Source organism: Notechis scutatus, chromosome 2 (genome assembly GCF_049901735.1).
Source record: "Notechis scutatus isolate UNSWTSFEM ecotype Mainland chromosome 2, rNotScu1.2, whole genome shotgun sequence".
In the NCBI taxonomy this organism is placed as follows: domain Eukaryota; kingdom Metazoa; phylum Chordata; class Lepidosauria; order Squamata; family Elapidae; genus Notechis; species Notechis scutatus.
The window spans coordinates 120835334-120862954 of NC_142010.1; the positions used below are offsets into that span (position 1 = coordinate 120835334).

General features: G+C 38.7%; 1 protein-coding gene across 3 annotated transcripts in view; it reads left to right on the forward strand.

Moving 5' to 3' along the window:
* Positions 1 to 1743, forward strand: part of SDK2 (sidekick cell adhesion molecule 2) — a 419219-nt gene extending 417476 nt beyond the window's left edge. For all 3 annotated transcript variants that reach the window (XM_087956031.1, XM_087956030.1, XM_087956032.1), the window contains one exon: positions 1355 to 1743. In XM_087956031.1, the coding sequence (XP_087812157.1) occupies positions 1355 to 1708 (354 nt within the window). In that variant the 3' untranslated portion in view covers positions 1709 to 1743. The remainder of the gene's footprint in view (positions 1 to 1354) is intronic.
* The last annotated feature ends 25878 nt before the right edge of the window (positions 1744 to 27621 follow it).

A 27621-nucleotide genomic window follows, 5' to 3' on the forward strand; every position in this document is an offset into this window, starting at 1 on the left:
TTCAACCATTCTTCATTTGTTTTAGCCTTCGGTCCCCTAATGAGCTTTGTTGCTCTTCTTTGCGCTCTTTCTAGACTAGAATCTCAACATCTTTTTTATATTGTGGTGACCAAAACTAGATGCGGTATTCCATGTGCGGTATTCCATGTGCGGCCTTATATAGTTGTGTTAACACTTCATGTGATCAGAATAGAATAGAATAGAACAGAACAGAACAGAACAGAACAGAACAGAACAGAATAGAACAGAATAGAATAGAATAGAATAGAATAGAATAGAATAGAATAGGAATAGAATAGAATTCTTTATTGGCCAAGTGTGATTGGACAGATTGATTCTATCCATCTGTTGATGCAGCCTAGGGCTGCATTGGCTTTGTTTTGGCAGCTGCATGCAGCATACTACTAGAGTACAGCCTTCCAAATTACCATTTTAATAGCCAAATTATTCCAGTTTTCTGAAATGTTCAATGTTAAAAGTGCACTGTAGGGCAAAGGGGTTGGATTAGGAGCAGGTAGATCCAGCTTCTACTCAGTAATGGAAAGTTACTAGGTGTCTTTGGGCCAGTCACTCTCAGTCTAACCTGCCTCACGGACTTGTTGTTCTTTAAAATAAAATTGGAGTGCGATGTGGGAATGAAAGCGTTTCCATATTAATAATGAAAAGTAAACTGTTCCTTACAAGCTATCCAACAGTCCATCTATAATTATAAATATATTTTAAAAAATAAATAGTATGTATTCGATATAAAATATTCCCCAAATGGCTAATAATTTAAGAATACAATTATAGAAAAGTATAAAAGGCCAATTATACACAAGGTAATAAAAAAGTATGAAAGGCCCGACAAAGTTACTGTGATGTAGTGTAGTGTAGTATATAGTGCATATTTGTCTAGAAAAAAGAATCCATAGATGGTATAATATTGTGGAAATGTTCTATGTTGTTACTTCTAACTTTCCAGCTTGTTTTTTTAAAATATCTAGAGAAATTTCACATAATTTATCTGAGTTCACAGACTGATTGATGTGTGATAAAAAGTTTTATATTGCCTTTAGCCTGTGGCGGGGTCATTTGACATCATACCAAGTGTGACTTTGTTCTGCCTGAAGAGCAGATGCAGGCCTTGGCTCAGTCATTTATTTTCTTTCTACCCAGAAGGTGATTAGTTTCTCTATCCCAGGGATGTCAAACATGGGGCCCATGGGCCACATATGGCCCGCATAGGCCACGCCCACTCCAGCTCCTGATATTGGACTCAGACTCAGAGTACCTCACGGAATAGTCACGATACGGCCCACAATGCAATTTGACACCCTTGCTCTGACCAATTTTTTTCCATCTCCCTCCACAGGGAAGCGATAGTGAGTACGAAGTGGATCAGAACCATCAGAAAGCCCATTCTTTTGTCAACCATTACATCAGCGACCCAACTTACTACAACTCATGGAGGCGCCAGCAGAAGGGCATCTCTCGGGCTCAGGCCTACAGTTATACAGAAAGTGACTCTGGGGATCCTGACCATTGCCCTATGTCCAACAGCACCAGTACCCAACAAGGCAGTCTCTTCCGACCCAAACCCAGTAGGACTCCAACCCCACAAACTCCAGTCAATCCACCTAGTCAGCAGAGCACTCTCTACCGACCACCCAGTAGCCTTGCCCCTGGGTCCAGAGCCCCTATCGCTGGGTTCTCTTCCTTTGTTTGATGGGTCTAAAAGAAAGAAAGAAGAAGAAGAAAAAGGGGTAACAACAAAAAAGGATGGATTTAATAACAACCATGACTTTTGGGTCCAGGTGTGTTACTTTTCAGAAGTAATGTGATGTTGTTGGAGACAATCAGGCATAACCGAGTTTGAATTCAGTGACGGCTCCTGTTTCTAATATTGCACAGTGCTCCTCAAAGGAATTCATCTGTCTGCAGATGAACATCTGGAGCAAAATAGGAGATAAGCTTGTTTTCAGGCCTCTTGTTGAAAGAAGGGTGGAAGGCAACAGGGTAAAACTGGGAGCCTCGAAGCTAAGAGGACATTTGGTATTATAGTCACACCTCCCTGCAGATCAGTTTTCTAGAAAGAGGTGGGGGGGAATGTAAGTTGATGTTTCTCAGAATAGTTTATTGGGGTTTGATTTGTTTGTTTGTTTTGTCCTCCAACCAAAGCTTTCCTCGGAGGGGAACGGGTTAGGGCTCTGCGAGCTGTAAATAGGAGCCAGTTGAATTGCTACAGTCAATGCTCTATATGCTAGATGCAAGGGTGAAGCTCAAAGGATTTGTCAGTGTGAATACGCTCCTGGTGGCTAGCAGCTGGCCAATAAGAAATGGAGACTGCAGAGACTCACCATGGCCACGCCATGCCACGGCAGCAGTTGCAGGGAGCCAGGACAACTTTGAAAGGCTTCCCAGACTGATGCTACCTTGAATGAACCAGAGGGAGTTAAGTGGGAGGAGCAGCAATCACACTCAGGCCACCTTCTTCCATTCACACAGCTAGAGGCTATGCAGAATTTGGGTGAGCTCAACGGTGCTGACTAGACTCTGTACTGTATCATTTTTGTTTCTGTGCATTTTGTGCGACAACGGGAGAGAGTACATTTGAGAATGGTTGGAGAAAACATTGCAGCATTCAGAAGAACTGTGATACTGTCACTGGGCAACCGGTGCTCTTGGTATATCTCCTCTACTGATAGTGGTCTTCCTCTCATATTGTGGGAGAAGTACGCATCTGCATCCAACCAAGCCTCAAGACATTTACCCCCCACATGGTTGGATGGTGTCTCCACACCCTCATGTCTTCTCAGATCCTTTCCCCCTCCCTCCATTCACTTCACTGGGCAAGGAGGAAAGAAGGAAAGGGAGAAAACCTGATCCAAATCAAATGCAATTTGAAGGCACAAGATACAGGCAGGGGCTATATCAGGTACGAAATATACATGCGCTAAGAACTCAATTCTGCAGAGCCCTCTTTGCATTGGATCACTTGGAGTTGTTTTATGGCTTCATTGCAGTGTTTGCCCCTCTGGTTTCAAAAGTAAAGCTCTCTTACAGGTACATGGAAGTGGAAAGTTTCTCCCCATATTCTTTTAAGGGATTTTTAAAAAAATATTCACAACCCACAAATATTAGGATGAGGAGAGGGAGTGGAACTGAACGAGGGACAAAATACATTGAAAGTTACAGTTCTCCCTTTTTTGCTTTAAAAAAAAAATATTTTAGTGCAAGGGTCAGATAAAAGTTATTTTTGTTTCTAAGCATCTAATAGAGTATATATATATATATATATATATACATACACACACAGAGACACACAAACACAAACACACACATACACACACACAGAGTGCCTATTGAGTCTCAAGATCTGCAGCGGCCATATTTTTTTTTTCTAATAGAGTTTTGGGCCAGAGCAAGAAGTCCAGGAATAATTGGGGAAAGGGGGAAAGAGAAAAAGGGGTGACCATTCCACTTTTGTTGGGTTATCTTCTTTCCTTGGCTATAGCTGTCTTCATTATATTCCCTCCACCTCACCCCATGCCTTTATTTGCACATTGTTTTCCAAGCCTGGTTTACAAAGCATTGAACTGGCACATTGGGTCCTTTTAATAAAGAATCAAACTGCAATTTGAATGGTTTTATGGTTATTTCACCTTTTGAACTAACCGTCTCATAACAAGCTGTTCAATCATAAAATGAATTGTGTTTTTTCCCCAGGAAGGATCGTAAACTTCTGCCTATTTGAAGAAGCAAAATAGTTTAATCATGGAAAGGGATCTTCAGGCCATCATTTGGATGCTTTGAAACTTGGTGACCTGATTTAATCCAAAAGATGAATAAACATTCTCATAAGCCTAATGTGTACCATTGAAGGTATTAAAACAGGCAGAGCAACTATTAATTACACCAGTATTTTTTAAATTTGGCAACTTTAAGATCTGGGGACTTCAACTCCCAGAATTCCAAATCCAACTAGTTTACATCTTTCTGTTCATGATAGTTGATCTCTAGAGCAGAAGCTTGTCAAGAAATTTGAAGTTCAGAAGTTCATTTGGTAGCCTAATTCATAGCCCTTCCATGTTTCCTTTAAAGACACTATCAGAGCAGCTTCCTTGTTTTGAACAAAATGATATGGTTTGATTCTAATACAAACCAAGATAGTTGTAGCTATATATGTAACTGGCGGAGCTTCCAAAAGGAACTGCATAAAGTAGTTCACTGAAGGATGCAATCTACATTGTTTCCAATGTCATTTTCTATGCAAAAAAGCACTACCTCAAATCCACTTTTTTCCCAGCAATCAAACATTTACTTTGCTAAGGATCCCCCAAGATTAGCTGCAATTTTTTTTTAAAAAAAACAAAACAAGACAGCTACAAACTGCATGTTAGTCAATCACGAAAAACTTTGGTACCATCCATTCAACTATAGGGTATGGTTTGTTCTGATACAAGGTCATTTCGGAGAAATTTTCAACTTATGCTTTATTAGCACACAAGTCACAGATGGGCTTAGTCAAGCCATTAGAAGGGAGATCACTTAAAAAAAAACAACACACGTAGGCTGGGCTGCAAATAAACATCCTGAAAAAAGAAGGGCAAATATGAAATATTTTAATATTATTGCTGACCAGGAGTTGAGTTCTGCTTGAGGATGCCTTTATTTTTACCACACACAAACAGGTTTGAATGTGGCGTAGAAATCTTTTCTCAAAGTAGCATTTATTTCCTGAAAAATGCCCAGATTTCATATATACATCCACAGAGAGAGATATTTGAGCATATTTTGGGTTGTTATTGGGCATGGTCTTTCACTAATATTAACTAGCATTATACCCCTAAAGATCTAGTGTCCTTATTGCAAAAAACAATTATCATTGTAAATATAAAGAAGGAACCTCATTGGTGGTGTAAGGATCCATATGTTCAGATGATCCAGATATAATTATTTTGCTTACACAAATGACCAAACTTTATAGCATTCTAGCAACAAATAAATGCAAATATAATTCAGAAAAGGGTTTTAAGAAAAAGATTTCAGTGTGGCTCTTGTATGTCATTCACATCCCTTGAATGACTTGTCAAATAAATATAGAGCATTCATATGCAAATTGCTTACTACTAAATATTAAGTTTATGCTGATTTAACCCACAACTTCGTATGAATTTGCACAGATAGTTCCAAAATTTATAGTCATTCTTCGCCTCTCAACTTTTGAAAAGGCAGAGATCTTATTTTTTTCCCCAAGTTTCTTGGAAGTTGTCAATATTCTCAGGGTTAAAACTATTAATGCATTTATTTCTTATGGTGCTAAATTGGAAAATGTTCACAACTAGGAGCAACTTGATCTGATGGAGGAGTTTTTTCCAAATTTCATACTGGGTTTATGCATTGCATGACCATTTAGGTGTTCTTTTTCCCCTTCTGAAAAGATTTGTATACACAAGCTCTGATTTGGTTCATACAACTCTATGTTCTAATGGTAGGTTCACATGTCACACCAAGCCAAACCAAGCATATTAAGACTTAACATGGTATATGGATCCAGTCAGTGTCTTTGGAGGAAGTCATTTAAACTGTCATTCATCACTTATATAGTAATTATGGAACTCTGTGAAGGCTTTCATAATCAGCCTTGCTTCTTTTTACAATCCCTTCTTATATTGATCCGGTAATCATCACTTCAAGCCATTATATGGTTTAGGTTGGGTTTAGCTGTGCATTAGGCAAACCCAATTACTGTAGTTTGGAAACTGATTTGTAGCTTAATCTATGGTACAAATTCAGCCAATTGAGGTTTACCCAACCAACCACAGTTCATTAAGCTCTTTAGCACTAGATATAAAATCCTATTGCAAGATAAAAGGTCTTTAGAGTGTGCCTTATATAAAAATTAAAAGAGCAGCCAAAATGAGAGCCAGTTTGATGTAGTGGTTAAACAGCTAGACTAGAAACCATGAGATTGAGTTCTACTCATGCCTTAGACACAAAGCCCGCTCAATATCCTTGGCCCAGTCATACTATCTCAGTCCTAGGAAGGAGACAAGGGCAAGCCACTTCTGAAAAACCTCACCAAGAAAGTGGCAGGGCCTCATCCAGGCAGTCATTGGGTGTCCACACTTACCAAGAGAGAGAGAGAGAGAGAGAGAAAGATATGAAATAAAACATGAGAAAAGGAACTTAACGCATACCTGCTTCCTTACAAAATGATGGCTAGTGGTTAGTGTTTTTATGATGGTTCCATTTGTTTAACCCTTCAGCCTCTTTCTAGAACTGGCTGCGTCTTCCTGAGAAAACTATATTAGCAATTCCAGTCTGATGGATTGGAGGGCACTCTTCCCCCAATAATGCCAGCATCAGGGTTAGCAAGAGTTACTGAGAGGGCAAGGTGACCAGCTGGCGCCCTGTAGCCCTCAATTTAATTACCCATTGATGTGAGAATGAGAACGAAGCCACTGGCTTGGATAATGTAGCTGCTCACTTGAAAAGAGATTAACCCAGCGCTGGGGAAGAGGTAATAAAGGCCGTTCTTCAGCAGCTGCTTGGCTGACTGGTAATTAATTGGTAAGCCTGAATCCTATTAAAGAGAAGCCCATTAAAAACATCACTCTCTCTGTCCTTCTAAGGCGATGCAAAGTTGGTTACGGTATGCTTTCTTTTGTAAGACAACGATGCTGAGGTTCATTGTCAGGAGAATGAGTTATAACCATCTGTAGGGAAGAACAGCAGAGAGGTTGGCAGTGTGGTTAAGACACATCTTGGCCATATGATGCAGATATTGTGGCTTTCCAAATGTTGCTGTAGTAGGACAATTCCTACCCTGTCACCTGCAATTTTGCATTTAGCTGAAGGGCAGTATAGTCTATACTGAGGCCAAAGACTAAATGCCCTTGTTTGAGATACTAATGCTTGTAAAATCTGATGACTGCACTCCCTTTTTCTCTTCTACGTTTATATTGGCCTTCCCCAGCTTGCTGCCTGCCACTAGCATGTTAGTTCCATGCCTCTTGCAAGTGTCAATTCATCTCATCAAGAAGTGAAGCAGAAGGTGGCTAATGGCATGTTATGTCGAGCTACAGTTAATTACAGGCTACAGTGGAGACACAAGATGGTAATTGTATCCATTTGATTTCTCACCATTTTAAGCCTTTTGAAGAAAGACATGAAAATGCTTAAGGGTGGTTCATGCCTGGTTTAGAAAGGCTGGTGAAGAGCCTCTTAGAGTGAACTGAATCCTAGACTCACAAATTGTCTCTCCCCAATTCTTCAAATATGATTCATATTTATTCATTCATGAATTTAGAAGGGAAAGATCCAAATGAACAGTGGTAAGAGATCTAAGGTAATATCATGGAAATTGCTGGAAAGCATGTGTCATGCCAAAAAGCAAAGAGAACAAACAAGTGGCTATCTGACGTCAAAACAGCTAATCAGCAAAGGGTGGCCAAAGCCAAAGGTAATAAGGATGAAGTTAGAAAGCTGAATGCAATTTTCCAACATGACACCAGGAAAGGCAAAAATAGGCAGTGAGAGGAGCAGTGTCAACAACCTGGAAGAACCTAATAGGAAGGACACACACTAAGGTCATGTTTGCTGTAGTGAAAATGATGAGATCCAGCTTTTCAGCATGGCAAAAAACTGTTAAAAACCACAGCAAGAATGTATTAAGTGACCAGCAGGAGACCAAGAACAGATGGAAAGAATATACAGAAGGACTCTGTAGCAGTTTGACATACCATCAAGATGACAATGTTGAAAGACCAATTAACAAAGAACTAAACATCTTGAAAGGAGAAGTAGAATGGGCCATGGAGAAATTGCCAAACTGGAAAGCCCCAGGTATTGATGGAATACCTGCAGAATTACTAAGACCAGTGCCAGTTAACATCATCACTGCCCTGTGTCAAGAGATATGGATTACATGTCAATGGCCTCAGGACTAGAAAAGATATGTTTTTATCCATTAGTAAAGAAAGGCAATGCCAAAGACTGCTCCAACTATTACACAATTGCATTGATTTTTCATGTAAGCAAAATTCCATTAAAAATAGTTAAACCGGGGCTATAGAATATCATCTATCAAAAGTTACCCAATGAATAAGCTGGCTTTAGAAAGGGGCATGGCATTTGATATTAGATGGATTATCAAATATCAAAAGAATCTTTATATGCTTTTATTGATTACAGAAAAGCATTTGTCTGTGTAGAATACAATGAGCTATGGGCAGCTTTGCATGATCTTGGTGTTCAAACACACCTGAACAGACTCATTAAGTCACTCTACACTGATCAGGAGGCAACAGTGAGAAGGTTTGATGGTGACCCAGACTGGTTCAGGATCAGTAAGGGAGTTAGACAGGGATGTATTTTATCACCTTTTTTGTTCAACCTTTTTGTATATGCTGGAGTGATCCTACAGAAATTAGATCCTGCAGAACTGTTTTGATGTTGGAGTGAAGATTAGGGGAAGAACCATAAATGATTTGAGGTAGGTAGGTGATACAATACTATGAAAATAAGGAAGACTTGGAAAAATCAAAATCTGGAAAATCAAGGATGAAAGTGAAAAAAGTAGGACTGAGTTTTAGCATCAGGAAAACAAAGATAATGACAACAGCTGCAGATGGACATGAGACTTTTAATGTCAACAAGGAGGAAACTGAATTAGTTCAAGAATCTTATCTTCCTTGGATCCAAAATTGTTCACAATGGCAGTTCAACTTCTGAAATAATAGTACAGGATAAACTTAGGCCACACTGCAATGGTTCACATGAATAAAATCTGGAAAATCAGAGATACTGATATAAATATGAAAAGCAGGCTAGTCGAAGCAATAGTCTTCCCTATAATGATATATGTATATGAGAGTTGAGTAACTAACAGAGAGGTGTTAAATCTTACAACACCAGACACATCACTAGAAGCTAAAATCATGATATTACTTTTGATTTACTTTGCCAAGTTATGCATGCAAATTCATCGGAGAAGGCAATGATGCTAGGAATGGTTAATGGAACAAGAAGAAGGGGCAAGCAAAGAACTCTCTGCCTTGATAAAATCAAATCTAACACAAAGTTGAATATACAACAATTGAAAGTAGCTGTGCTTGACAGGATAGCATGGAGAACACTTGCCTATAAAGTCACCAAGAGTTGGCCATGACTAAATGGCTAAAAACAAACAATTCTTCAAAAAAGCCAAGTGATGGGATGCACTTTGCTTGAAGTTAGCCCCTCCTCCTCACCTCTCTCTGTTATTCTGTAAAGCAGGTGAGCTCTTTTCAGGCTTCTAGACTACCCTGTAAAAAGCTTTTGTGCCATTTTTAACTCCTGTTAACTTTAAGAAGTGGATTCCCTTAAAGCTGTGGCAGCTTTTCTCCAATATCCCGGGAAGCCTGAAATTTTTTTTTTAAAGGGTGGGGTGTTTAAATGTGAAAAGGCGTTCTGTATTCCTGCCATGGCTGAAGTGTGGCAGCATATAGAGCCCAGCTGGATATTCCCCGGGAATGGTTATGGCTGGCAGCTTGAGCTGTTTTTCTCTTAATTTTCTATTTTATTTAAAAGATGAAAATGCAAAATACAAACGGGGAAAAAAGACAAAACAAAACTAGACAAGAACATTAAAAAAATGCGAATTACAAGGACAAAAACAAAAACACAGCTGTTTCGAAGAGACTTTTGCATAAGAGCAGATGACCTGATACCCTGAAGCAACATTAGGAAAAACGATGAGTGCCAAAAATGTACTGGTTGCTTAAGTTGGAAAGCAAGACTTCTAGCAATCATTTATATACAGCTACAAATAGATGCAAACAGTTGCAATGGTTATATTCATGCTCCATGCTAAGCCATTATTTTAAATTGTACTTTTTTATTAAGCCACACTTCATATGTTGCATTTAGCCGAAACTACAGCCTGCGAATGCTGTCTTTGTGAAAGCCATGATGCTAGTTTTCTTGCCTGAAAAACCAATGGAAAATTTGTGATGCAGAATAGCAGGAGTTAAAAGGGGGGAGGGGCAGCATCCTTTTTGCAGCTTAAACAGACCTCCCAGAATGGTGGGAGTTCATGTTGCCGTCTCTCTTCTTGGAATGGGAATAAAGAGGCAAAACAGATTCATTTTACATCTAATCTTCCCCACTACAATCCAAACCGGATCCCTGGCCCCGTCTTTTTTTTTTTTTTTTTTTGGAATGCATGGCTTGACTACTTATTCAAAGCCTGGAGCAACCCTCAAGACAAATGAGCTTGGGCATTCCTCTTCCAAAGGATAAAATATGGTTGTAAGTTTCAAATACTGAAGAGTAAAATCTAGATTTTTCCTTTTATAACAAGAAGAAAATTTCTGAGGAATCAAAAGCCAAAATCCAACTTCCTGATCTTCTGGGGGACTAGAGATGGCCATCTCTTGATGCAAAAACATTGTAAGAAGAGGAGGGCATAAATTATGCAGTGGGAGGTTGATCATAGTGTGTCTGCGTGAATGGGAAGCAAGCTGTTTTCATCTCTCTCCTTAAAATCCTTGCAAATCCCCGAAAGCAACCCCCAAATCACGCTAGAAATTCAACCACTTACCACTGAATTTCAGTGGTGGAAACTGGAATGTTGGGATATGACACTCTCAAAATTGGAGGAGAAACTATTTTAGGTCATAAAAGTTGGACATCAAAGAGCTATTTCCTACTAAAATTCACAAAATGAATGTCAATGTTGGATGATGTCACTGATACTGAAGGTTAACTTACTATTGCATTTGGAAGATTACTATCAACTACCATTGTAGGACTTTTCAATTGATCCTACAATGAAGCACAATGAAGTCTTTACTCACCTTTTACACATCCCCACGCTGGATTTTGTTACCTACTATGATGGCTTCCACAGAGAATTCACCTTGAGACAGTCCCACGCATGGTCCTCTCTGCCCCCTCACAACATTGCCCTAGTGATGGAAAATACAATACAAAGTACATGGGGCCACCTGCCCAGTGGTGGTTATTCAGCAGATTCTGACCAGTTCTGGAGAACCGGCAGCAGAAACATTGAGTAGTTTGGAGAACCACCAAATACTGCCTCTGACTGGAGATTTTACAGTATCCTTCCCCTGCCATGCCCACCAAGTCACACCACACCCACCAAGCCATGCCTACAGAACTGTTAGTAAAATGTTTTGAATCCCACCACTGTACCTGCCTCATGAGATGATTATGCTATGGATTGATTTCTCCCAGCTTCATTTTCTTGTAGTTGTATATTTCCTGCCAGTGTTTAGCAACTAGGTTTGTTGTCTCCCCATCCTCTCTTTCCTTTCATGGAGGAATAAAGTTCCCTGTTAGTTGTACTCTTTATTGCACATGCAACATATGGAAAGCATATTTCCCCCCCAGAGCTATAGTTAAATTTTGGAAATGCAAGTTGAGGAGAACAGACTTCCAGCTTCCCCATTTTGAGCAATCAAAAATATCTGATGGTTAATATGTCATAGATTAAGATCAATCCTCTGCTTCAGCTGGGTATGTTCTAATGAAAATGATGCTCACAAGAATTTGAGAAAAAGCTAGTTAGGCATCTTGGTGGATGGGGGATAAAAAAAAAACCTTGACATGATTGAGGTCAAGCTGTCTGAAATGATAAATTCATAAAAGAGACAGAATTGCACAGGGGAGAAAGAGGGGAATGGAAGGGAAGCAGCAAGAAGATTGGAGAAAAAAACGTGAATCTGAATGTCTACTTTGTATTTTCTAGCACAGATAGAAACGGCACATTTTCTTTATCGATCTAGAGTAGTCAGACATTTCTCATGCATAGATCTATATGTGGATGAGTTTAAGGGAAAAGGAGCCAGTTGCAAATGGGACATAACCCCAACCTATTCCAGAATCTGAGGGGAACAATAGCTCTGCAAAGCTGGTTTAGGACAACAGGGTTGGGGGTGTTTGAATTATGGGGGAAATGCTACTCCAGAAGACAACCACCTCAACAGACAAAATATTTCCTAGCCCATCTTTGGCTGCTTTTTTTCGGATTAAAAAAAATGTTACAGAATGGGCAGAAATTAAAGGAAAAATAGGCCCCTTAAATAAGCAGGTCCTATGTCACAAAAGACTTTGTAGCTGATACCCGGAAATTTGAATTGCACCCAGAAGCTCATTGGTAACCAATACAGCTTGCGTGGCAGAAGTGTTACATGGGCATACCAAGGCACACTCATAGCTGTTTGTGGCATTGTGTTCTGGACCAGTTGTAGTTTCCAGGGCAGTCCCATGTACAACGCATTGCAGTAGTCCACATGTAATTAATATGGTCTGTGAAAGGATGCAATCTCAAATCCAGGAGAACCTTAGTTTAACATTTTTATTGAGTTATAAGATAAAATAAAATACAAAATACAAAAGTAAATAGGAAAATGGTTGGGGAGTCCAGGAGAACCTTCAAATTGTGGCCAATTGTATCTGGGAAACGATAACCCCATTCAGAACTACAGATGGAGAATCTCCAGTTTGTTCATCACATTAAGATGAAGGATGGTGGACTTCTGGTAGGGGAACCCATGGCGGAGCAGGAGGAAAAGGAACGGTCTCCGTTCTTTGATCCTGATTGTTTCACGTTCGGGACCCCTTGGGGATGCGGTGAGCCTGGAGAGCCACGTGAATTAGAGGGGAAGCCTGGGGGGCAGCGAGGTGAAAGGCGATCACCCATTGCAATGAAGGGAAACCCCTACAACCCTGCGTGGAAACGCCTGTCATTGCGCGATGGCAGACTCGAGGCCATGATGAACCACAGACGATGAGGAAGCAAAGAATTAGTTAACAGGCTGTGTAAAGCGAAGCGAATAATTCCCATTACTATAATAGCAGAGAAGATAAGTCCTAACTCTTAAGTTGGTGAGAAAAGGAAGCTCCAGCAGTGGGGAAATCCCTGAGGAAACAAGCGGCGACTTGGCAGAAGGAGCAGTGAGTCAGCAGTATTGTGCAAACTAAGGGATTGTAAGGAGGTGGGCAGAAAAATGGTGGAAAAAGCAATCAAGAAAAGCAGTGAAGCAAGAGGAGAAGAATTGAATGGAAGGAGACTGGAGGGAAAAGCCTGGGATCTAAAGTGTTGGAGTGTGGTGAATAAGGAAGAAGGAAAGAGAAAGTAGGGAAGGTGGTGAGAGGACATGGAATGGCAGCGTGAGAGTGGTGAGTTGGCTGACGGAGGGCAGAAGGAGAACGGAGAAGAGAGCTGAAGAAGAAGTAGACACCATTGGAGGAAGAAAGGATAGGAATGATGGGGGAAGGCGATCGAAGCTGGCACAGACAGAGAAAGAGAGTGGTGTGTCGGAGAGACAGTGAATGAGGGAAGAAGCCCAGAGAGCATCGGAGACTGTGATTTGGCTGCGAACTGAAACGGAAAGGGAGCAACAGGCAGGAGAAGCCAGTGGAAAGAGGTGACACTTTGAAGCAGAAGCTGGAGGAGACAGAGAAGCAGGAGAGTGGAGTTTGAAGTATACCAATAGAATGGAGAAGGAGTAGAAAGATTGGAAAGTGGTAAAAGGATATAATATAGATAAACAAGCAAAGTAAAACAATTTAAAATTAAAGTTAACTAAGGAACTAAGTTAACCTACTAAGTTTATAACAAGTAATATACTGTATTTAAACTTACTTACTTGCTTGTGTTTATATTGATAGATTGTTTGAGTTTATATTAACATTTATATTAACATTTAGACCTATCTAATTGGAGATATTGAGACATATATAGAAGATAGCAATTTAATATACAGACAGAAGTGTGAATTCAAACTATGTTATACATACATAAATATTGTATTTCAGCAGATTTACCTACCTACAGTTGTAGTTATATTTGGATTAATAGAGATAATATATAATATACTCTGATATTTGATTAGACAGTTACAGATAGAGGAGAATATTTATAAAGAATTTATATCTATGTGTAAGACAATATCAGTACGTATAGATATACATTGGATAATTGTTCATATTGTCTATATTGAATAGAGGACAGGAAAGGGATATACAGAATATACGGTTCTAAAGCAAGAGGAGTACGGAACTTTTTAGGAATTTGGAATAGTATAATATTGGACAATTGGATTTGGGGAAATAATAACTATCAACTGTTTTAGTAAAGTAGAAAGTGGATGGTAGTGTGGGCAGATCGGATTAGAAGTTTCAGGAATATGACAAGCATTACAACAACAACATTGAAAGCCGGAAAGAAAATGACATTGAACCCAGGATTGGCAGTGTCATCACCATCAGGCCAAAGATCAATTGAGGGAATGCTGAATGTGGAGAAACAGACTGTAATGGTAAATGCACAGACGATGCAGACTACACTACTGTCCATCCAAGAAACTATGTTGAAAATGCAAAAGACGATGTCTAAAAATCATGCAGATCTGAAAGACGATATAAATAAGCTGGATAACAGGGTGGAAACAATACAACAAACAATTGAGAAAAACAAACAAAGAATAAAAATGGTGGAAACTAGGTTAGAACAGAGAAAAAAGTTGGAATTAGTAGATAAAAAAATTAGGGGCTGCAAATAAGGAGCTGGAAGAGCAAATTACACATTTAGAAATGGACAGGGCATCGTTTTACTTGCGCTTTCAAAACATTATAGAGGAAAAGGAAAAAGACTTGGGTGCAATTATGGCAGACTTGATTGCAGGAACCTTGCAGAGGGATAGGCAGGAAATTATTTACAAAATTGATGAGGTCTACTGGACACATACTAACTAAGCTAGACAACACAAACTGCCATGTGAGGTACATGTAAGGTTTGCCAGGAGAAAAGTGAGGGATATAATATACAAAATTACGAGGGACGAACCACTTTTCTACAAAGACAAGGAAATACAAACTTTAAAATAAATTCTGAAAAAAGTAAGAGAAACAAGGAGAGACTACCGCTTCTTAACAGTACAATTGACCAAGTGGAATATACTTTTTAGATGGCTGGTACTGGAAGGGATGCTAGTATCCTGGCAGGAGAGGAAGATTAGAGTGGATAATTTGGATAAGGGAATATTTCAACCAAATAGTAGGGGTGGAAGAAGAGAGTAGCAGCAAGGAAGAACTGGAATCTAAGAGCCAGGAAGATCAGCAACAGGAGATAAGGGAGGTACTGCAAGACGGAGGAAGTAAGGAAGGACAGGAACAAAAGGGAGAAACGGGAAGAGAATTAAGAACACGACCACAAAGAGATATAAGAATTAATAGGAGACAGAAGCCAATCTACTGATAGGACAGTGGAAAAAGAAATTTGGTTAATATCAATAAATATCAATGGGCTAAGCTCCCCAGCTAAAAGAAAACAAACACTCAAAAGATTGGCAAAGGAAAAAACAGATATTACTTGCCTACAGGAGGTGCACATAAAAGACCAACATAAAGATTGTTTAGAATACCCCAAATTAGGGAATCTATACACTGCCCTGGCAAAGCATAAACAAAGAGGGATAGCAGTCTATATAAATGAGAGGTTAGAAGCTAAACTAAAGTATGCAGATGAAAATGGGACGAACTACAGGTGGGACAAAAATCAATGGCATTGGTAACAATTTATGCCCCAAATGAGAACCAAAAAGAATTCTATATGATACTACACAAAAAAATTATAGAAACAGGACATGGAAACATATGTATTGTAGGAGATTACAATGCAGTGGTAGACCCGAAGAAAGATTATGTAAGTAATTCATCTAAAAAGAAAAGGAAAACACTACCAACCTCCTTTTTTTATATGACACAAGAATTGAATATGGCTGACCAATGGAGGAGGATAAACCCTAAAGGACAGGAATATACCTTTTATTCAAACCCACACAAATCATGGTTCCACCTGGACATGGCATGGATGAATGGTGAATTAGGAAATAAGATGGATAGGATAGAAATTATGCCAAACACATGGGTTGACCACAACCTCTTAACAATAATTTGGAAAGGACATGAAAAAGAAAGGAGACAATGGACATTAAAGCCACAAATTTTAAAAGAAAAAGAATACATTTTAAGGATAAAAAAGGAAATGGAAATATTCTTTAAAGAAAATATAAAACAGCAGACCTCACTTCAGATAGTATGGGAAAAGCATATTTCGGCAAAAGCATATTTCAGGGGCATAACCATAGTGTCCACAGTAAAAAGAAATAGGAAAAGAAGGCAACAACAGGAAAAATTAACAGTAGAGATCAGAGAATTAGAACATAAGTTACAAAGAGAACCCCAAAACGAAGAGTGAAAAAAGATATGATCTTAGCTAAACATAAATTAAATATGGTGAACCAAGAAGAGAGGGTGAGAGATTTAAAAGCGGCAAAACAAAATTTCTTGAACATGCCAATAAATCGGGAGATGGTTGGTCCACAAACTAAAAAGAGAAAAAGAAAAAAGGTTGATATAGGAATTGGAGGACGAAAACCGAGAGATACAGCATAGAATGGTAGGAAAGAAGAAACTAATCCAGAACTATTTCAAAAGATTATATGAGGAGGATAGCATAGATATAGATAGTATAGAACAATACCTACAAGGAAATAGCTTAGCAGAGTTAAGGGAAGATCAAAGAGAAATATTAAATAGAGGGATAACAGCTACGGAACTAGAAAATGCGGTACAAAAACAGAAAAGCAATAAAACCCTGGGGCCAGGTGGAATCCCGGCAGAGGTATAGAAGTGTCTTTATGAAAGCTTTGAAACTATACTGTTGGAAGTGTATAACGACATATTGGAAGAATAAAAATACCGGAGTCATGGATCAAAGCTTACATTTCCTCATACCAAAAGAGGGCACAGACCACAAACAAATTAAAAACTATAGACCAATCTCGCTGTTGAATGCCGACTATAAAATTTTCACCACAATAATGGCAGAAAGATTGAAGATAGTGCTGAATGAAATAATACATCCAGATCAGAATGAGGCAAATTAGAAACAACACAAGAATGGTTCTAGACATTCTAGAATATTATGAGGCACATCCTGGAAAACAGGCGGCACTAATCTTTCTAGATGCCCAGAAGGCATTTGACAACCTTAATTGGCAGTTTTTGATCCAACAAACTAAGAATATGAGATTTGGAACAAAGTTTGAAAAAATGATTAGTACAATATACACCACCCAAAAAGCTAGGGTGATAGTAAATGGAGACTGTACCGAGATATTTGGAATTAAAAAAGGAGTAAGACAAGGTTGTTCTATGTCACCTCTACTTTTCATATTAACAATAGAAGTGCTTCTAACCCAAATCAGGCAAAACGAGGAAATAAAAGGATTAAGGATTAAAAATCAGGAATATAAAACGCAAGCATTTGCGATTTAGTGTTCTTCATTGATGAACCAATAGAGACAGGGATAAATTTGATAAGGGAAATAGAAAGATATGGGTCAGTGGCAGGATTAAAAATAAACGGAAAAACAAAAGAGGGGATTAGAAGGAGAATTGGGATTACAAGTGCAAAAAAGATTAAATATTTGGGGATCTGTCTCACAGGAAGATGTTCGACTATAAAGGAAAATAATTATAAGAAACTGATGTTACAAATTAAAAAAGACTTAGAGAATTGGAAAAAGCTGCAATTGTTGATGAACAGAATAGCCACGATAAAAATGAATATACTACCAAAATTGTTATATTTATTCCAGACAATTCCTCTAAAATTAGACCAATTTTTTTTTGAAGAATTAAATAGAATGGTACTCAAATTCATGTGGATGGGGAAGAAAGCACGAATAAATGTAAAAATGCTACAGGATAGTAGAAGCAGAGGTGGCCTAGGACATCCAAAATGGGAACTTTACTATCAGGCGGCATTCTGCTTTGGATTAAAGAATAGATAAATTTAGAAAACAAAAGAGTATTAACAATTGAAGGGCATGATCTACATACAGAATGGCATGCCTTCCTGTGGGATAAATGAGAAAAGATACACTCATATTTCTATCACCATCAATTAAGAGACTCACTAATAATGATATGGAGGAGGATAAGGAGGAAACATTATCTGAAAATACCAGACTGGGTATCACCAATGGAGGCAGTGATTTACTCAAACACAATGGAGAAGAAAAAGATGATTAGATATAAGGAATTATTAGACAATCAGGGAAATTTAAAAACAAATGAGGAACTAGAAGAACAGGTGGCTGTATTTGCAGATACGAACAAGGCATAAAAAGGATATAGAAGAATATGGAATAGAAATGGAACTCCAACTCCAACTCCAACAACTAGATCAAATTCTGACTGGGAAAGAAGAAAAAAATATAACTAGAACATATAGCTATCTGCTAAAAGTAGAAATGGAAGAAGTAGTAAAAGACTCCATGATTGCATGGGCGCAAAACATAGGGCATAGCATACAGCTAGAAGATTGGGAAAGAATTTGGATCAAAAACTGCAAATAACATTGTCAATGGCATACAAAGATAATTTATTTAAGATGTTTTATAGATAGCATTTGACACCAGCGAGATTGGCTAAAATATATCCAAAAATGAAACCGGAATGTTGGAAATGTAAGCTTACAGATGGAACATTTTACCATATGTGGTGGCAATGTCCCAAAGCTAAAAAATACTGTGAAAATTTGAGGAAATGGATAAAAGAAATTACAGAATACGGCATTGAATTCAAACCAGAAATATTTTTATTAGGGATGATCAAAGGAAATTTAAAGGAACACATCCAATACGTCGTACAACACATAATAACAGCGGCAAGGATTGTTTATGCCCAGAGATGGAAAGTAGAAAATCTACCTTCTGAGGATATGGTAATAAATAAAATACTTTACTGTGCTGAAATGGATAGGCTTACAAGGAAACTGAAAGGTAAAGAGGAGTCAGAGTTCTATGAGGTATGGGATATGTTGTACTTAGAGAAGAGAAATAAGGTTTAATATGGAAAATAAATGTAAAAATACGTAAATGCTTGACACAGCACTGTTAAAAATGTAAATGGATATGCACTTTGAAAATAAATAAAATTTTAAAAAATGAAGCATGGTAAATTAGGTAATTTATTCCTGATTATTTAGGTATAAGTAAATTATTATTTATACCTAATAAAGAAGAAAAGTGAATTTTGTTGAAATCTTCCTAGGAAGCATGACAATGGTGAGAAATGTTATAATGTAGCACTTGAAACTAATTGCCTATCCCAAAGACATAAAATATGTGATCCCAGTAATTCATATTGTAATATTCCCCCACCCCAAGCTAATATCTGAAACCCCTCATTATTTATTGGTGTGAGATTATTGAATCTGGAACCACATAAGCCTTGCATGTGTCCTACCCATCAGTTTCTTCACATAACTGTGTCAGGATGAGAAAATCTTCCATGTTTGTAGCAGTGAAAATGTAAGCAAACATATAAGGACAATTGAGATGCTGGCTAAGGAAATCAAGATGACTGCAGATGAGTCCAAACAAAGATCACTTAGGTCATTTGAAAGAAGGTTGGCATGTCTATTGAGTGGTGGCAGGGTTCTATGATGGGGAAAATAAGTGGTGAGGGGAATATCTCTGTTTGCATCTTTACCTCCCACAGCTATGTGATCAATGCTTTTGGGAGGTGATCAGCTGCAGAGGATAACAGTGGGAAGCTGGATGAGTCAGTTGTCTTTGAGGATCGGCCTGCTGGGGGGTTAATCAACCTTGACAGGCCTGCTGGGTTTTGCTTTGTGATTTGCATATTTCCCAAGGTCAAAGATAGCCACTAACCAACAATGCCACTTTGTCAGTCATTGGAAGGAGGTAGCAAATAGCTTCTCCTATGTTTGCATCAGTACAGGAGGCCAACATGTAATTGTTTGCTTTCATCTGGAGGCTATCTGTATATTCAGCTCTTCTGGCTTATACAAGAGGGTGGCAAATGACAATGTGCTATCAAGTCAATGTCAACTCTCAGTGACTCCGTAGATAGGTCTTCTCCAGGGTGAATAATGACTGAACAAAGCCACAAATCTAGTGAGCTTCTCTGAAAGTTACTGCAGTACAGCAGGGGGAAATTACCACTGTTTCAATCAATAAAGCCTTTAACACTTTATATGTAAATGTGGAACATTCAATTTCAATTGCCATCCTTAAAATGCCTGCAGATGCCTGTGGAATGGTGGTACACAGTTTCAGTGCATCTGGATTGAAGCCAGACACCGGAGACTACACCAATCCCTACAGGCTCAAGCAATAGATCAGATGAATGAAAGAGTAGTCTAAAAGAATAAACCTTTGTACAAGAAGTTTGCTAGCTATTTATTTTTCTAAGGAAATAGATCTGGAGCAATCTTTGTGACCTTTTCTATGCTCCCTCCTGTTACACTGAGAGGCAGTTCAGCATAATATCTACCGTAAGGTTAAGGATCAGGAAGATCCAAGTTCAGGTACATCTCCCCAACAGAAGTCCTGGGGTCACTTTGGGGTAGTCACTTTCTCTCAACCCAACTTACACTGATAGAATGAAAAGGGATGCTTTGAGCTCCCAGATAACATTAACAAATAAAAATAGTGGACAGTTTACAACCATAGTGAGACAATTATGGGGCAAATTGCTGTTTAACTCAGCTAGGATATATTAATCTTGTTCTTGTTCCAAAAAACTCCACAAATTTTTTGTCCTCAAATGAGTATGAAAAATTTTCTGGGTTTGCACATGATGACACATCATCTTTCATTTTAACTATGTTGTATTCTAAAACCACAGTTCAAATATTGTGCTGATCATACAAGAGGGCTGAGCAACCCGCTGGTCTTACATGCCCTCCCTATTTATTTATTTATTTATTTATTTATTTATTTATTTATTTCATTTTGTATGGTGTGCATTTTCTCCCTCCCCAAGATCTTGTTACTGAAATCAATAAAAAATCTCCAAACAAAGGTGGCAAACCTTTCTACTGATTTGCAATGGCTGAATGGAAAACGTCTACATTTTTAATTTTGAATATTCTTACCCATTCGAAACATTTAATCCTCATCTCACAAGAACAAAGATGAGAAGGAAAAGTCTTCTTCTGACAAACCCACATACCCAACAGCACACTCTCACTTTGGGTGGCCCTCAGTAGATGTCCCAGGAAGAGTAATAATAAGCATAGCAAAAATAATGGCAATAACAACGGCAATAATAATGATTCCTCTGGTAACAGAAAGATTATCCATTAGAATGCCTGGTCTAATTAAGATAAGTAATAAAAAAAACATTTCCACATTGGGCATAATGTTCCACTTGAACACTAAAGTGCCTGTAGGTCAGACAAGGAATAATGGATGGAAACTGAACCAGGAGAGATTCAACTTGGAAATAAGGAGAAACTTTCTGACAGAGAGAACAATCAACCAGTGGAACATAGCTATGTCATGTTGAGTTTGTTTTAGTTCAGCACAGGGCTACAAAGTCTGCTCTGTAAAGAACCAAGCAACTGTAGATAGAAAGGAAGCTTTGCTATCACTTGGATTTTTTTAAGCCCACTATTTGTAGATATAGTTTAGCAGGACATGCAAAGCCATGATTTATGGTTGAAAGTATAAATACTGTCAATTGTGAGTTAGTCAACATGACTTGTTTAAAATTCTTTCTTGGCACTGGCCAACTTGAGCAAATCACCATTTAACCAATTGTTAGTAAATCCTAATAGATTTGCTCAACACCCTCAGCCAAATGCTTCATTTGCAAACTACAATGGATGACTTCAGGCAACTTTCTTCCCCACTGCCTTTTTCTCAGCCGCATAACATCCTAGGTGTGTAAACCAAGTCGGCATCCCTGAACTAACTTCCCTCTTAGGATAATTACCAGAATAAACTCAAGCATTCCACCAAGTTCATTTGAGGATTCAGCATTGGAAACTAGGTGGAAATGACTTCCCTATTAACAGCCTTTTTAGACTCTGGTGCTGTCCTGAACAGCATGTGAAACTACATTGTAGGAAAATTGAGTTTATTCAACATGTTCTGAAGAGCATATTGTCTGGTCAGCAAGGAAGATAATAAGGAGAACATTCTTGTTTGTCTGTTGGAAGCCATTCGATTTCAGAAATCTGTTAATGAGATGGGAAGAATACATTTCTTTAATGGGTCTCATTTGTGGGAGGGAAGAGAGAAAAAAGTAATTATCAGTCAGTCCTCTGATGCTACAGTTAAGCTTTTCCTGTGGCAATAGTGACTTTCACATCACATTTCCTCAGACTGAATCCTATCTGACCAGCCGGAAAGCTCCCTTCATCTGCACTAGGGCCCTTCCCATCATAATGCTACATCATCATCTTCTTCTTTGCCAAAAGAAAATGCCATCCTCAAACTGGAAGATAATTTAATGTGTCCTCGGAATGGCTGCAACACCCCAGGTGATGGTTGCGCTTGTGAAGGCATTAGTACATTCTAAAGAAAGAAGCGTAGGTGGGAAATATCTAGGGCATTTGAATGCAGTGTCTTAAATCATCCAAAGTTCAAGAGCAAAATAGCCATCCAGAAAAGAGGAAAATCGCATAGCCAGCTGCCATATACCTTACAGAGCAATGAAGCAATGAATTAGCCTTAAACTAACTATTGTGTAATCTAGAATGTATATGGTCCAGATCCCAAGAACCTAATTCAAAATCCCCTTTGGTCCAAACTAATGACAATGGATGTGATACCACATGACAACCATGTTCCTGAGTTTGGTGAAATATATTTCCTAACATTTTCCAGTTATTAAACAACCCAAATTTCCTGTGTTTGGATTAGAAGACTGGTCATGCTTTCTAGCAGGGCTTAGCATCTCCTCAGGGCAGGCCGGAAGTAGTACTGGAAATCCACTTTACTGACCTTGGCTGCAGGAACAGAATTTTGTAAGCCTGATAGTGTTTCTCTTTCTCATATCAGAGGTCATTTTAAATTTCTTTCTAATATCTTTTTCTCTTTCCAGGCTTAATTCATGTTTTCACTAAAGGCTGTTGCATGCCTTCTCCAAGGTCATTTTTGCAGGTTTTTTTTTTACCCAGGAACAATTGTGGGGCGTGACAGCCAGTTTCATATAGTCGTTAAGGCAACAGGCTGGAAACTGGGAGATTAGGATTTCTTGTCCTGCCTTAGGCCCCAAGACAGCTGTGTGACCTTGGACCAGTCACTTTCTCTCAGCCCACTTCTGAAGAACCTTGTGTTCATTTATTCCAAATTATATGAATTCATTTTAAATCCCTGACATACAGCTTCCATGTAAACAATCCTTTTTGCAATAACTCAACTGATTTCAAATCATTCACAGAACATTGTGATTAAAAAGAAAAGTAAACCATGATATTAAAATGTACCACCTTGAAATTCAGTAATGCTACTTATTATTGTTGGTTAAATATATTTAACCTTGAGGCTACTCTAGGTGGCTTAAAGCCCAAATAAGAAAGATACAACAAAATGCTGTTTCCCTACTTCTTGAAAGCCTTTATGAGTTAACATACCACAGTAAAGATCAACAACTCAGGCTTATTAGTGTGTTTGTGACAAAGCATTCAATTGCCTACGAAGGGACAAGTTCATTGGGCACTGAACAAGTTCCACAGGCCCTATTCCTATTCTGAGAAAGCCAAGGTCTGATTCTTATCCTTCTTCAAGACAAAGTTAATGATTTCCTACCCCAGTGTTTTTCCACTGGGCCTTGAGAAGCATAATCTGAACTGAGGTATCTGAAGTATTTTCAGAACTCTCCTTTGCCTGCAAAAGGAACTGATCAGAAGGATCTTTAAATAGGCCCCTGTCCTCCACAGGCCTGTGCCTCATTTCCCTGCCACATCGAAGTGACTGAGGATTAAGAAGGGTTCCTATCCAGGAGGCACTTTTTCAATTTTATTGCAGATTTAATTCAGCCAGGTCCAAAAAGCCCTGGAAGTTTATCTAACACTTACCATTTCTCCACCATTCTAGCTTAGGAGATGGAGTCTGACCTCTGCTCTTTTGCAATTCCTGCAGGTTTGCATTGTTTTTATGGTGGCTTAACAAATGGCAGCTCTTCCACGTAGGAGTTGATTGGAGTTGTATATCAAGCCTTCCGTTCTTCAGACAAGAACAAAAGAGGGAAGGGGTGCATTGCATGGTAAACCAGAAGAATTGCACCCAGCAATCGGCCAGGGGGTTGGATTGGATGGTTTTTAAGACTGAAGGTTTCTTTTTAAATGCTATTATTTAGATGTAGAATGGCTGGCATACTGTTTAATGCTGTCATTTTCATGAATAAAATAAGGATCAAAAAGCAGGCCAGTTCTGCCCAGTCCATTAGCTTTGCTCATATTATTTTTTTTCCCCCCGTAGGAAAACCCAAGAGAATATTAAACTTACACTTCATTGTGAGCTTCATTGTAGTGCTTCTACATCTGAATAAAGATATAATTAACATAAGAACCAACTGGAGAATCCTGACCAAAAGTCTACTCTAAGGACCAATATGTCAAGCCCGAAATTGACACATGCGTAGCCATTTTAGTTAGGCATAGTATATATTCTTTTTCTTACTTTCTCTCTGGTGGTCATGGGGGAAGAGTTTCAGGCTTGCCACATTCCTAAGGGGGGGAGGAGTGGAGATAGGGCGAGTTGTTTAAGCTAGGTGATTCTTCTTCCCCTGGGAAAATGAGCTGACTGTGTCCAGGCCCCTTGAGGTGGAGATTTATGACATCAAGCAACATTGAATTACTTCTATTGGAGAATGTGACTTTTGGGGGTTGTTTCTAACTTCTGATATTGTGGGGCAATTCCAGGTTGTGTCAGATCTGGAATTACCACGGACTTTGCCAATTTGATGCTTTCCTAAATAAAAGAAATTGTTTTGGAAGATGGACTTTGCTCTTTTCTTTTTAAATGGATTTCATCACTTGGTAACCTGACACAGTACTAGCTAATTGTCTCCATTTATGGCTACTAGCATGCTTTTCTTTGTTTCTTGATTGGTTTTGAGTACTAATTGGAACTGTTGCTAGTTTCAACAGAATTATCTCCAGCTTAGTGAGTATGTGAATACATGCTAAATTAGAAGTCTACCCTGACCATCTTTTTCACCCAACTTGCAATAAATTTTTAGAATTGGCCAGTATATGATTGACAGACTGTATGACATTACAAAGTAGGGTTCCCAGTCTTTTCCATCTTTATTGCTGGAAACATCAAATGGCATTTTAAGAGCTCATTGTGGAGCCTTCTGCAAACTGGCTGCCATTCACATCTATTTGCTAGAAGGAAAAGTGGTGGACTTGATTCCCTCAACTTCTGCTAACCCTAGACCATGCTCATTATCCTTCCCACTGCACTTTGTCCATGTGTGTGGGTTGTGTTCACACAGTCAAGCAATTTCAGTTCCAGCCAAAGCATACAACTGCACCCGCCCTCCAATTTTATTTTCAAGAGGCATTTTTGGTATAAAGTTGATCTCAGAAGTTAGCACCTGCTTGGCAGCAAAAAAAATCCAATCATATTTATGTTAGTTGGATGGCAGGTGAAGTTAGTGGATGTTAAGCCAGATATTGAAGATCAACACTGGGGCAGACAAGGAAAACTCCAGTTTCAGTGGCAAGAGGGTTTTGAATATCAGAGCTCAGGAACAAGTCAGGGGTTATCCCATTCTTACTTGTCTAGCAAGATTTCCATGTAAAGGAATACTGGCCCAGAAATACTTTGATCCTGATTACTGCAATTCCCCTACTTCCATAATTAAGTAACTGCAGGTCATCCCGCTCTCTTAAGCTTCTACCAATTGGCAGAATTGTCATTGCCAGAGACCTCAATTGTCTCAGTTGTTCCTCTGGAATCAGTTTTAGGATTAAATACAGACAGCACCATTTTGCCAAGATGGGACCATTAAAAGCCTCCTCCATCAGAGCAGGATTCCCTTTTTGTTATCATGTTGGGCTGCTTTCCAAGCAGAGATGGAAGTTTATAGAATATTTCTGGCAAAACTCCACAACCTGAATTTTCAATCAAATCACATTTATCAAAGGAAGAAGAAGAAACTCTTTGTCTCTGAATTCTACTTGTTCTCTGATTCTGCATTTATATAAGGCTGGTAAGGGAAAAATTCAAAACCCAGAAATCAGACTGTGGTTTGTATATCTGTGATGAAATCTATAGTCAAATAATTTGAATAGAGGCTTAGTCCAAATAAAAGCATTGCTGACAAGACCAAGAATTGTTAACCAACATATGATTTAGATTGCAGACTTCCATCCCAAAATGAAAAATATGTCCAAACATTTGACATGGCATTATATTCCATGCACTAAACAGGGAAACTATCTTGATTTGTTCAGACTCGGTCATATTATCAGTGAAAACTATAGCAGAGCTGATCCTACCAATTAGCAGGGTGATATAAGTTTCGCAAAAGATTAGAAAAGGTGGAAAGATCAGCCATAGGTTGAAGGACAAGGGTGTGAGTGAATGTGTGGCACACAGCTTGTTCTGAACTTGTCCCAATAACCTCGCATATTGTCACGTGTACATTAGTCATTCTGCTGGACTTTGGTATGTGAAGTATAGAAATGGGTCATATGCACCCAGCTAGTAAAGGTTTGTTAACTAGGATTTATGTCCAGCATGTCATGCAAATTCAGCTAGTAAACCATGGATAAGCAAAGCATGTTAAACATGTTCTGAGAAAATAGTAAAAGATGTGATTTATGTGAAAGATACCTGAAGTATGAAGTGAAGGTCCTAAGTCCCTTCTGCAAAAGTTGTAATATAACCCAATGACCATGTGATCAAAACTCGGACACTTGGCACTGACATATGATAGTTCCAGTGTCCTGGGGTCATGTGATCACCTTTTGTGACTTTCTGACAAGCAAAATCAATGAAGCCAGATTCACTTAACAACCATGTTACTAATTTAACTTGCAATGATGCACTCACCAACTGTGGCAAGAGAGGTTGTAAAATGGGATAACACTCCTTTAACACTCTTGCTTAGCAACAGAAATGTGCTCCATTGTGATCATAAGTTGAAGACTAACTGTAGTCAATGATAAAACACATAGGAGAAATCACATTAATTCCCCTCTAGGGGACAGCAACCTGACTAGCCTGGAATCATCTTGAAAGGCTGAGTGAAACCTGGTTACTACTCAGATGGGGAACCTTCAGGGAATAGGAGAACAGTAGAACATCTCCACAAAGAAGTCATTTTATCCCACCCTGAACTTGTTTAAGAAAGTTTTTAAATCCTACAGGCCTTGGGCTAGTCCTGGGACAGGATCCTTCTGTTATAAGGCTCATTTTAGAAGTTGTGGTTGTAGTCCTCACCCCTTGCATGTTATTTTGGGGGATTGTGTTTTTGAATTGTTTTGATATTATGACAGAATTGGCCAGTTTTGCATATTTACTAAATAAATTAGGCTGGGAGTCAAAAACATCCTGGGAAAAGCCACAGTGAACCACTTTCATATTTCTGCCAGAGAAACTGTACAGCCAGGATGTTAGCAGGAATCAATCCAATTTGGAGATAAAGATCTTTTGGTAACATAAAAAGTAATCAACTTAAAACAAGGTTACCACCATCACTACCCCCTGGCCACCTTTTAAGATGCCCTCGCCCACAGCAATTCCCTGGCCAAAAATAAGTTGCTTTAGAAAGCAGTTATTTTTA